The sequence below is a fragment of the Artemia sp. Qi Xiang Cuo genome, chromosome 1 (genome assembly GCF_049724085.1).
Source record: "Artemia sp. Qi Xiang Cuo chromosome 1, ASM4972408v1, whole genome shotgun sequence".
Taxonomy (NCBI): Eukaryota; Metazoa; Arthropoda; class Branchiopoda; order Anostraca; family Artemiidae; genus Artemia; species Artemia sp. Qi Xiang Cuo.
This window is the reverse complement of record NC_142794.1, coordinates 44,225,463-44,237,240: the sequence shown is the minus strand read 5'-3', so window position 1 is coordinate 44,237,240 and position 11,778 is coordinate 44,225,463. Positions and strand designations below refer to the sequence as shown.

Here is an 11,778-nt window from a genome sequence, read left to right as displayed (position 1 = left end):
ACCTAAATATCTTTTATTATTTGAAACCGAGTATTTTACATTACTTGGGTTCTTTTTATCAATCATAAACTCATAGTCTAATTGGCCTAAAATCAAGTCCACTATACATTATTACCCCCCTTACTTCCATTAACCCCCATAGGAATTCCAATGATTTGCTTATACAGATTACCATTAAAATTTATAACAGTATTAAATAGAACAATTTCTAGTAAATCTTAAATCATGTCCAAGCTTTATAAGCGTCATTATAAGCTATCGTTTATATTATAAGCTCGTTATTCTAAGCTTCAATTTTAAAAAAAAAATTAGACAAAAGAAAAACTTTCTTAGTGATCTTTTTTAAATGTCCATTTACTAAGTTAATTGCTAGATTTGTATATAATGTAGTGAAATCAAATGAGTCCACTCTTTCGGCTGAAACTATAGCCAGAGAATCTATTACTTGCAATGAATTATTGACTCTCCAATATGGATTAAAATTAGAAAACTTTCAATTCCCGAGCAATACGCCTTAAATTTATTTCTAATTTCCCCTAAAATACATGACAGGTCAGTCGCCGCAATTCTGGTTCGGCATCTGGCTGCACCAGGAATAAAGAGTCGTTTAGGGAGATTCTTATGACAATTTTTCCGTCCAATATAAAAAAGGAAAATTTTTATCATTATCATTAACTTTAATATTAATTTTTTTTTAAGTATATCTTCTATTTTTCCATTGAAATATTATTCTCTTCTTGAACCTTTACATATGTATTCGTTGTGTGTAGCTCCTTTCATTAAAAACCACAATAAAGCCTCTGACAAATTATTGCAAAATTATTATTAGCTTTATGAATAGGTACAATTACAAAATTATTCTGTATATTAACAATTGCTTGTTTTATCTTAGTATTATAGAATATTGCCTCATTATTCAGATTATTTGCATTATTATATATCTTATTTCTAACTCTAGTTATAATTAAATTTTTCCAGTTCTGAAAACTATCTTAATTAATTTTCTGCGCCACTTACCAATAAATAAATCTAAATCATTATTTAACCACAAAGAACATATGAGGGTTTTAGATGATTAGAAAGACGGAATTTAGCCCCCATTTTCATTATTCTCTGAAGACAACCGTAAAAACAAAACAAATAAAACAGCAATTTCACGCTAAATGAAAAATCGAATGAGAGTATTTTTTGGGTAATAAAATATATTGTAAAATCCCAGGTAAAAAATATTAAAGAACACTAAAATATTAGTATTTTGTCTCATAAAACACAGTTTGATAAGCTTTAGTCCAAGCTTTACCAAGTATTTTTGCCCGAATATAGTTCAAAATAAGAATAGAAAGATAAACAAAAGGGAAGGATTTTACCCACTCTATGGGAAAAACAAGGTATAATTTATTTATTTTTTTAAAACACCCTTTTTACCAGCATGGGGACAAATTATAAAAAAAAAATCGCAGATAGCATCAAACAGGGATATTTATTGGGCTTGCATGGTCAGTGAAAATCATGTTTGAATAAATTCAAACGCAATAAAGCTAAAATTTTATGAAAAAGGAACCAGATTGTCTTGTGTAGTTGTCAGGTGTGATACTAGGCCATGGGTCTTAAAAAATGTGAAATGGAATATTAGAATGTGGTGACTTTTTTATATAGCATGTCCTAGAAAGTATTTAAAACTGTGCCATTTTTTGGGGGATGGTTATCTCTGTATAGATATGATTTGGCATGGGGTTCACGTTTTTACTTATAGCTTTGTTATAAAGCAATAAGTTCCTATAGCATATAATTCCTAGGTGTCAGTATGCTACCTTTGGTAATTTACGTAATACGATGTTACCCTCTCTTTTTTATTATCGGACGTGACAGACACATATCATTTTGAAAATTTAAATGTAAAACTGAAAATGAAAACCAAAAATGTAAAACTGAAAACCAAAAATATGAAAGAAGATTCAACAAAGCATATAAAGATTCAAAATTGGTGTGAAAAACAAAATACAAGTTCTTTTTTACCAAAGTAGACAACATATTTAAAACCATAATATCCTAATAACTAATTTTAAACCCTTATTTTAAGGTTTCATTATCCTTATAATGGATTTTAATAATCCTTTGCTCAAAATTTACCATGATAATCACCTTTTGGTTTTTGGTTGGTATATTTACCAGCAATTCATCTTGTCACTCATTCAAATTAGCAGGTGAAAGTGACTGCGATCTTCAAGAAATAACATCACTGTTTTAAATTAAATGATTTTCAATACTAAATCATAGTTGTAAATTACTCATATATAGCGAAACCTCACCAAAGATGTTAATCCTCCGAAGAAAATACATTTGATATGGAGTATCATCGTAATCGTATTATATGTGTTCCTGTATAGACCGTTTTCACCTTTTTCCTTCTTTTTTTTCTTTGTAAAACGTTGGTGAAATTAGAATTTGAGGACCGCTGTTAATAATTTTTGTTGGATCCTTGAGACATGACTAGGGCACGACATTTGCGCACTACAATTCCGGAAAAAAATATTTATTTAGAATTCCTTATGATATACATCGGATATTGAAACGTGACACTAAATTTTTACTGGGATTATGGAATACTTTAAAAGTCATAGAAATCATGAATCTCGTTTTAAGAAAGATTTTCAGAAATATTTCCACACAAATCACCAGCAGTCTTGGTGTTAAACTCGAATCAAAATAGTGCTAATTAAAGTTCTTGTTGTGACCTAAAAGAAAGTATTCACTCACCTCTCTCACTGCACTTTCAGGTGACCATCTCCACGACTCAAATTTTTGAATCAGCATCAGTTGTATTCAGCTTATATAATTTACGGGAACTTAGACACACTAGCCTTCATATTTGGACGCACTTATTTTTGTCATAGACAGGATTATAACTATTTTTGCATACATATATATTGTATTACTTTACTTCTTGGTCCTCTTTAATTGAGATATTCTTGTACCTTTTGCATTCAGCTTGTATATGAAATAAATTTATATAATTGAATTTACATGGTAGAGCATCCTTAACAACATTTATCTTTGTCAACTGACGATTTTAAACCAGGGCCGACCACTCTAGAGACGACTAATGAAGCAGGCGTCTGGTCTCTCATATGGTTGTTTTGCTACCGAGCAGGAGATTTAAGTAAAGTCAACTGCAGAATGACTTATGAAAAACAATTTATAACCGGAGAATCTTACACTGATGAAATGACTTAAATTAATTATTACAAGTCTTTTCTTGATTTGCCGAGTAGTTATAGAGTTTGCATCTACCTCTTGTTACTGTATTTTAATCAATAACGAAGAGCTTGGGTATGATTTATATGTGAAAGAAATTTATCTGCCTTTTTTCATTTATTGCTGCACAAACCGTAAATAAAAGCCATAGCCATACATATACTAACTTCACAGATCAATAATAGGACTTGCCAACTGAAGTCATAATATCAATACCTTAGTTTTCCCTGTATTTGATATTCTTCTGAAAACAATATAATATCATTGCCTAGAATAACATCTGTAAGGATCATATGCGAGTACAAAAAGCTCAGAAAGCTGGCATTTTTTACTAGCATATTAATGAAAACTCATAATCTTAATAAATATTAAAACAAGAATTACTTTGTCAATTAAAAATGAAAGGATAAACATACTGAAGTCAAAAAATTGAGGGAAAGCAGAGTTTTGTTCGGACCAAATGGAACGGGAAAGGACCTGACAGCATAATTTTTTTAGATTTCCAATTAAACATAATTGAGATTTATAACTGGATGGAGTCAAAGTCAAAATATTGACTTTCAAAAAATCAACAGCAAAAATCAAAAACCTATGTATGAAATTCAAAAAAGAGGAATGACAGCTTGTTAAAACAAATTAGAATTAAGAAAGTACTAGCAAATTCTTTCGAACCAACCCCTTTAAGCATTCCCTGAAATTTTCAACATAACTTAATAACCTATTCCTGAGATAAGCCCTTTTGTCAACGTGCATGCATGTGGTGGGTTTTGATTTAGTCCAAATTTCTCTTCTACATTCACTTGAATCTTCACCTTAATACCCTGAGTATTAATAATACTAATATCAAATTAGTAGTGTGGTACTATGAGCACTAGTAGCAGTAGTAGTGTTGTATTAGTAGTAGGAGTAACAGCAGCAGTAGCAGTATTATTATAGCAGTAGTAGTACAAACATATTTAATTTTTAAGACCACACTGGTTAATCATAATAAAATATAAAATAAGGAAGAGAGGATAAAACGAGGACAATAAAACAGCCAGTGAGAAAAATTGAAAAATTGTGCAAATATTTCGGTCAAGACCTCAACAAGATCGTCTAAGATCGGTCAAGAACGGTCAAAGGGAAACCCTTTCACCGTTACTCAGACAGGGTCATCTTATTTTAGTTTTGTGTTTTGTTTTAAGGTTTGGTGTTTTATATTTTTTTTTATCAGTTTTATTCTGTCCTGAGGGTGGTCAAGTGGAGGTCTTGACTGAAAAATTTGCGTAATTTTGCAATTTTTGTACCAGGATTTTATTGTTCTCTTTTTATCCTTTTTGCATGATTTTATGTTTTATTACAAACATATTCCCTTTTGTCTAGTAGAACATCCCTGTCGTAATGCCCTGGAAATTTCAGCTTGATACGGTAAGCCGTTCCAAAGGTTTTGCTGATATGCCTTTTTGACAATCTGTATGCACATAGTATACTCTGATTCAGTTCAACTTTTTCCTCAAAATTATCCCCAAATTTTAACTTTAAAATTCTCATCCTTAGCAGTCTCGATACAAAAGTAGTAGTTGTAGTGGCAGAAATGGTGGTAGTAGCAGTAGCAGTAGTAGTCGTTGTATCTTCGATTACTTTTGACTTTTGAAAAGGGAACTAGAATTACCAATTTCCGATCAAGTGAGCCTCCTCCAAAGTTTACATAACCATGCCTTCCACACAAACCTTATTTGCCCACAGGGCGGAACTTACTACCCTTGCTCCTAGACTCTGGGGGCTGTGTCAACCCAGGAGGCCTTGTTATATGATCTTTGGAGTATTTTGAACAAAATGGCTATCCAGAAATATCAATAAGATGTACTTTGGGAAAAGAGGGTGTAGAGAGGGGGGCTATTTGCTGTCCAATTACTATTGGCTTTAAAAAGGGAGTAGAACTTCTTATTTAAGATGGAATGAGCATTTGATGTCAAGCCCACTCCAGGTTGTCATTCTATTTAAGGTATTTCCCCGATTTTCTTTGCTGTTTTTTTCTCTCTATCTACTTCTTGTCTTTTCCTCTTTCTCTCTTTTTTTCCTTTATTCCTTCATCAGTTGAGTTTCTTGTGTGTTGAGTAGTTCGGTATGAATTTTGTTTTAATTAGCTGAAAATGATAACCTCGCTTGCCCTTCCAAGTTTATTACCTTTATTGGCAGGCGAAGGGTGAATAGTGTTTGTTTTCTTTTTTAATAAATCTATATCTCTCATATCTCATCCTCCAAAGTTTATGCAACCACATTTTGCATAAAAACCTTATAACCCCACGGGTGATAATTTACAACCCATGCCCCCAGGCTGTGGTAGGTTGTGGCAACCCCAGAGGCATAGTTATATGATCTTTGGACTACTCTGAACAAAATGCCTATATCCAAATTTTGACCAGAAGTATTTTACTCTCTGATCACTTTTAACTCTTATGTAGGGAACTAGAACTTTTGATTCCAAATCAAAGGAGCCTCCTCTGAAGTTTGTACGACCACCCCTTCCGTGCAAACCTTATATTTTAACAATGGATAGCTTGCAAAACTTCCAGCCCATACCCTGGGGGCTGTGGTTTTTTTTCAGTCCAGGAAGCATAGTTATTTGACCTATGGACTATTTTGAACAAAATGGCAATCTTATAACTTTGATTGGATGCATTCAGGAAAACGAGGGTATGAGGGGAGATAGTTGTCATCAGATCACTTTTGACTCTTAAAAAGGGCACTAGAACTTCAGTTTTTGAATCGAACGAGCCCCCTCTAAAGTTTATACGACCATCCCTTCCTTAAAAACCTCATATGTCCCCGGGGCACAGCTTGCAACTCTTTTCCAAAGGCTATAGAGATTTTGTCAACCCCGAAAGCATTTTTATATGACCTTTAGATCAGCGGTCGGGGAACCGGGGTAAATTACCTCAAATGGGGTAAAAATGAAATTTTGGGGGGTAAAAATGAAACTTTTGTATGTAAAAAGTGTGTATTTCTAATTTTACTATTTTGTAAGCCAGTTAGTATTTTTTCAACTTAAAAACAATTTATCGATATATGCACGCTACGCCATCTTACTCCCGTCTCACTAGTGTTCTCGAATCAAATCTTTGACTCGGCTACCTATTTAGTCCGTGCCATGCCAACAAGATATAAATACACTGACGAGTCAGAGAACCTGTTTTTGTAGTTGGTTGATGACAAGACCAGCATTTTATCGTTATTCATCAATATATCAATAAAAGTGAGCCGAAATTTGAAAATTTAATTCAAGTATTTTAATTATTTAAAATACTTTAAATAATTAATGTTTTAAAATTAGTATTTTAGTTATTTAAATTTTTTTATTTTCTTGGTGGGCGCATATTATTTCTTGGTAATTCTCAAGGACATGTTAATTTAATGAGGTATCTAGGTTTTTACCTAGACTGCAATATGTCATGGAAAAGTCACAGTGATTTTGTGGCATCAAATTTTACAAGAGAACTTGGAATAATATGTCGAATAAAGCACTTGGTACCAGGTCAGGAGATGTTGCTTCTTTATGATGCAATTATTAGCCCCTGTATATCGTACGACTGTCATACGGGCTAGCAATTTTTTTTGGTAATTTTAGGCGTGTACAGGTATTACAGAATACAGCAGTACGTTTGATATAAGGCTACGTTAAAGAAACTAACAACACAGTAGCATGTTTAAGGAAATTAAAGGTGAGGAATGTGGGACAAGTTCGTGACTACCAGGCTGCGGGTTTTACTTACCTGTGTTTGCATGAAGTGTATCCATCGGTGTTTTTAATTTTTTTTGACAAAATAATTATTTGCATGATTATTATACAATGAATGCTAATAATCTGGTGACGGAATATAAGAGTGGAAGTCGAACTGGATTTCCAATGATACATCTGGGCCAGGGGGTATGGAATACCCTACCAAATAGTGTTAAGGCGGCTGAACATCAGCATTCATTTAAAAAAAAAGAGTAAAGAATTTTTTGTTAGGAGGGTGAGGAGCCATGATTCAGAGATTGAAGATATATGTTATCATTTATTTTCTTTGCAAATTTAGAAATATCAAACAATTCGTTGTAACGAACTGTAAGTAAGGAGCGACCCGGCTCAATGGTAACCGAAACTGTAGAAAACGGAATTTTGATACCATTAGATACATCAAAAGAATCAGATTTTAATGCTGATTTCAAATATATAAGTTTCATCAAGTTTAGTCCTACCTATCAAAAGCTACGCGCCTGAGAAAATTTGGCTGATTTTCGAAAAAGGGGGAAAAGACCCCCTAAAAATTATAGAACCTTAAAGAAAATCACACCATCATATTCAGCGTATCAGAGAACCCTGTTGAGAAGGTTTCAAGCTCCTATCTACAAAAATGTGGAATTTTGCATTTTTTGCCAGAAGAAACGTCACGGATGCGTGTTTATTTGTTTGTTTGTTTTTTTGTTGTTGTTTTTCCAGGGGTGATCGTATCGACCCAGTGGTCCTAGAATATCGCGGGAGGGCTCATTTGAACGGAAATTAAGAGTTCTAGTGCCTTTTTTAAGTGACCCAAAAATAGAGGGTAACTAGGCCCCCTCCCACGCTCATTTTTTTCCCAAAGTCACCCGATCAAAATTTTGAGATAGTCATTTTGTTCAGCATGGTCAAAAATATGATAACTATGTCTTTTGGGATGACTTCTCGTATTTAGTGTTTTATCGTATTTCTCGTATTTCTTGTATTTAGTGTTTTATTAAGTTAAGTGTATATCTTTTGTATTTAATGAATGGACCCATTCAAGGGTATATTTGAGTATGTGCTGTTTTAAGTTCTTGTTTCTGCTTTCTTTTCTATTCAAGGTAGTGGATCACACGGCCAAAAATTTACCGGCCAATTAGAGGATACTTTGGGGGTCATGGAACCAGAATTCTATGCTTGGACCTTGGAAGATAAGAAGGGGGAAAAGACAACTTTTGGACTGTTCAGCTTTGAGAACCAACAGTGACAAGCGGTTAGAGGGAAACCGCTGGGAGAGTTAGAGCAACCTCCACCTTTCTATAGAGTACGGTGCGCTGGGAGAGTTTAACAATAACCTCCACATCAACTGCCGTCGGAGAGTTCCAGTAACCTCCACTTGCCAACTATAGACGGTGAGCTTGGAAAGTGCAGCAGCCACTTCCAAATCAACGGTGCCAGCCGGTGCAAGTTGACTATAGCTCGGATTCTCTACGGCTTCAAGAAGACTGTTCACGAGTGTACTCTAGTATTGTATTTTGTCTATTAGTTTATTAAAGTAGTTTTAGCAACATCTTGAGTAGATACGAATCCTGCCTACCACGCTACCCAAGGTCTTGTCCTCGTGGAGACTTGATCACCCCCCACTGGGGACCAATAAGACGGTATCTCTTTAGAGAAATACACCATACTTCACATAATCCCCCGAAGTCCCCGGGGGAGGACTGAAAGTTATGAACTTTACCCAATGTTAACATATAGTATTGGTTATTGGGAAGTATACAGACGTTTTCAGAGGGGATTTTTTCTGGTAGTGGGGGGGGGGAGTGGGTCGGGGTTATGTGGGAGGATCTTACCATGAAGGAAGTTTTCATGGGAGAAGGGACATTGCTATGAAGGGGGCGCCGGACTACCTATCAAAAGCTACGCGCCTGAGAAAATTTGGCTGTTTTTCGAAAAAAGGGGGAAAGACCCCCTAAAAGCTATAGAACCTTAATGTTATAAAATCACACCATCACACCTTAAAAGTTATAAAATCACACCATCATATTCAGCGTATCAGAGAACCCTACTGCGGAGGTTTCAAGCTCCTATCTACAAAAATGTGGAATGTTGCATTTTTTGCCAGAAGAAAGATCACGGATGCATGTTTATTTGTTTCTTTCTTTTTTTGTTGTTTTTTTTTCCAGGGGTGCTCGTATAGATCCAGTGGTCCTAGAATATCGTAGAAGGGCTCATTCGAAAGGAAATTAAAAGTTCTAGTGCCATTTCTAAGTGACCAAAAATAATGGAGGGCAACTAGGCCCCCTCCCACGCTCATTTTTTCCCAAAGTCACCCGATCAAAATTTTTAGATAGTCATTTTCTTCAGCATGGTCAAAATATGATAACTATGTCTTTTAGGATGACTTAATCCCCCAAAGTCCCCGTGGGAGGACTAAAAGTTATGAACTTTACCCAATGTTAACATATAGTATTGGTTATTGGAAAGTATACAGACTTTTTCAGAGGGGTTTTTCTGGTAGTGGGGGGGAGTGGGTCGGCGGTTATGTGGGAAGATCTTACCATGAAGGAAGTTTTCATGGGAGAAGGGACATTGCTATGAAGGGGGCGCCGGATTTTCCAGCATTATTTAAGTAAAGATCAGAAATTATATATAAAAAACAAGTTTTTTAACTGAAAGTAAGGAGCAACATCAAAACTTAAAACGACAGAAAACACTACGTATATGATTGGGTTCATCCCCTAGTCAATACCTTGCTGTTTAAGCCAAAGCTTATTTAGTAATTTCATAAGAGCTATTTATTCTAATTAACGACATTTGTGATTAAGGGGTCATTTTTAAAGAATTGGAAGAAAATTCGAACTTTAGCTTAAAGAGCAAGGTATTGACTAAGGGGCGAACCCTCTAATATACGTATTAAAAATATAAGAATATAGAGGTTCGTTACGCAAGTTAATTCGTAAGTTGCGTATATTTATTACTAATAAAAACATTCTTAAATAAATTTAAATAGGTTTCGAGAAAGCCATTTATCCAAATAAAAGTAAAATTAATATTCAATTTTTTTTAATTATTCATGTACGGTGAGCCAAAATCAAAACCTGCATTAATTCAAAAACGATCAAAAATTAAATAAAAAAAACAAGTTTTTTTAACTGAAAGTAAGGAACGACGGTAAAACTTAAAACGAAAATCTAATATTCCGTATATGAATGGGTCTCTACTCTCCTCAACGCCTCGCTCTTTACGCTAAAGTTTTACTTAATAACAACTCTATTTATTTAAAAAATAAAAAACTTTAGCGTAAAGAGCGAGGCGTTGAGGAGGGGACAGCCCCTTTCATATACGGAATAATTTCTGTTCGTTTTAAGTTTTAACGTCGTTCCTTACTTTCAGTTAAAAAAACCTTCTTTTTTTTATTTAATCTGTTAAAAGACAAAGATTGAATAGCAACTTGTCTGGTACATTTGATCAGCGTTCAGCAGCAAGAGCTAGCTTTGAAGTAGCATTGTTGAATGCTCCAAATAAGAAACCATACACTGAAGGTGAAGATTTGGTTAAACCAGCTGCTGTAAAAATGGCAGAGATTATGTGTGGTCAAAAAGAAGCGAAGAAACTGAATTCAGTGTCCTTATCTGCGAGAATTGTAAAAGACCGAATTTCTATATTAGCAGAAAATGTGAAGGAACAGGTTATTTTCGCATTAAAACAGGCTAAATATTTTGCTATTCAGCTTGATGAGACAACTGATTTTAGTAGAAATTCACTGCTTGTGGTATATGTTCGCTACAAAGGTGCTTATAATTTTGAAGAGGAATTGCTGTTTTGTGCTCCTCTCGAGTTGAGATTTCATGGAATTGATGTCTATAATAAAGTAAATGAATACTTCACTGCGCAAAGTTTAAAATGGGAAAACTATATTTCTGTATCTTTGGATGGAGCTCCAGCTATGCCGGGTCATATAAATGGTTTTTCAGCTTTTGTGAGAAAAAATAACCCAAATATTGAAGTTACTCACTGTATGATCCAGCGCCAGGCCCTTATGGTCAAATATTTAGAACCTACACTGGAAGCCGTCATGCATGATGACATCAATATTGTAAATTTTATCAAGGGACATGCACTAAACACGCTGCTATCTCGTGAATTATGTCAGGACGGTGAAGCTGAATATACGGACCTACTTTATTATACAGAAGTAAGGTGGCCCTCTCGCGGAAATGTAATAAATCGAGTATGGACTCTCAAAACTGAAGTCCAAATTTTTAGGGTTGATCAAAAAAATATTTTCGCAGATAAGTTTAAAAACTCTTCCTGGGCTGCATATCTTGCATATTTAGCGGACATTTTTGAGGGTATAAATATATTACACAAAGAACTGCAAGGAAAGAATATTAATATCATTTCATCGAGAGAAATAGTGTCAGCATTTAGATTAAAGCTGCAATATTGGAGACAGAAAGTAGAAAAGAACAAGATAGCTTTTTTTTCAAGGTTAGCTTAGTTTTTGGAAGATTGCGAAAATATTACTTTTGCTGACATCAAAGATACAACTGTAAGACATCTTATCGAACTTAGAAAGCAGTTTTCAGATTACTTTCCATATCTTGATACACGTACTGTCAGTTGGATTGTACATCCTTTTAAATGTGAAATTGCTATGATACCAGAAGAGCTTTCAGATTTGACGAAAGTAATACTTGAGCTTCGATCTAATACTGAAACACGCATTCAGTTTGAGAGTAAACCAAATCTGTCGTATTTTTGGATGTCAAAAGCTGCAAAGGCTTTCAAAATTGTGC

At 34.4% G+C, this 11,778-nt stretch overlaps 1 protein-coding gene across 1 annotated transcript; it reads left to right on the top strand.

The window, feature by feature from the left end:
- The first annotated feature begins 6,681 nt into the window (after positions 1 to 6,681).
- LOC148956359 (protein ZBED8-like) lies at positions 6,682 to 11,480 on the top strand. Its single transcript, XM_089090452.1, has 3 exons — positions 6,682 to 6,769; positions 8,098 to 8,239; positions 10,412 to 11,480. The coding sequence occupies exons 1-3, from the start codon at positions 6,682 to 6,684 to the stop codon at positions 11,478 to 11,480; spliced, it is 1,299 nt and encodes a 432-aa protein (XP_088946578.1).
- The last annotated feature ends 298 nt before the right edge of the window (positions 11,481 to 11,778 follow it).

Coding starts and splice junctions, on each gene's coding strand:
- LOC148956359 (XM_089090452.1), top strand. CDS start 6,682: ATGTCATGGAAAAGTCACAGTGATTTTGTGGCATCAAATTTTACAAGA. Junction 6,770..8,097: donor AATAAAGCACTTGGTACCAG/GTCAGGAGATGT, acceptor TTTCTATTCAAG/GTAGTGGATCACACGGCCAA. Junction 8,240..10,411: donor TTCAGCTTTGAGAACCAACA/GTGACAAGCGGT, acceptor ATCTGTTAAAAG/ACAAAGATTGAATAGCAACT.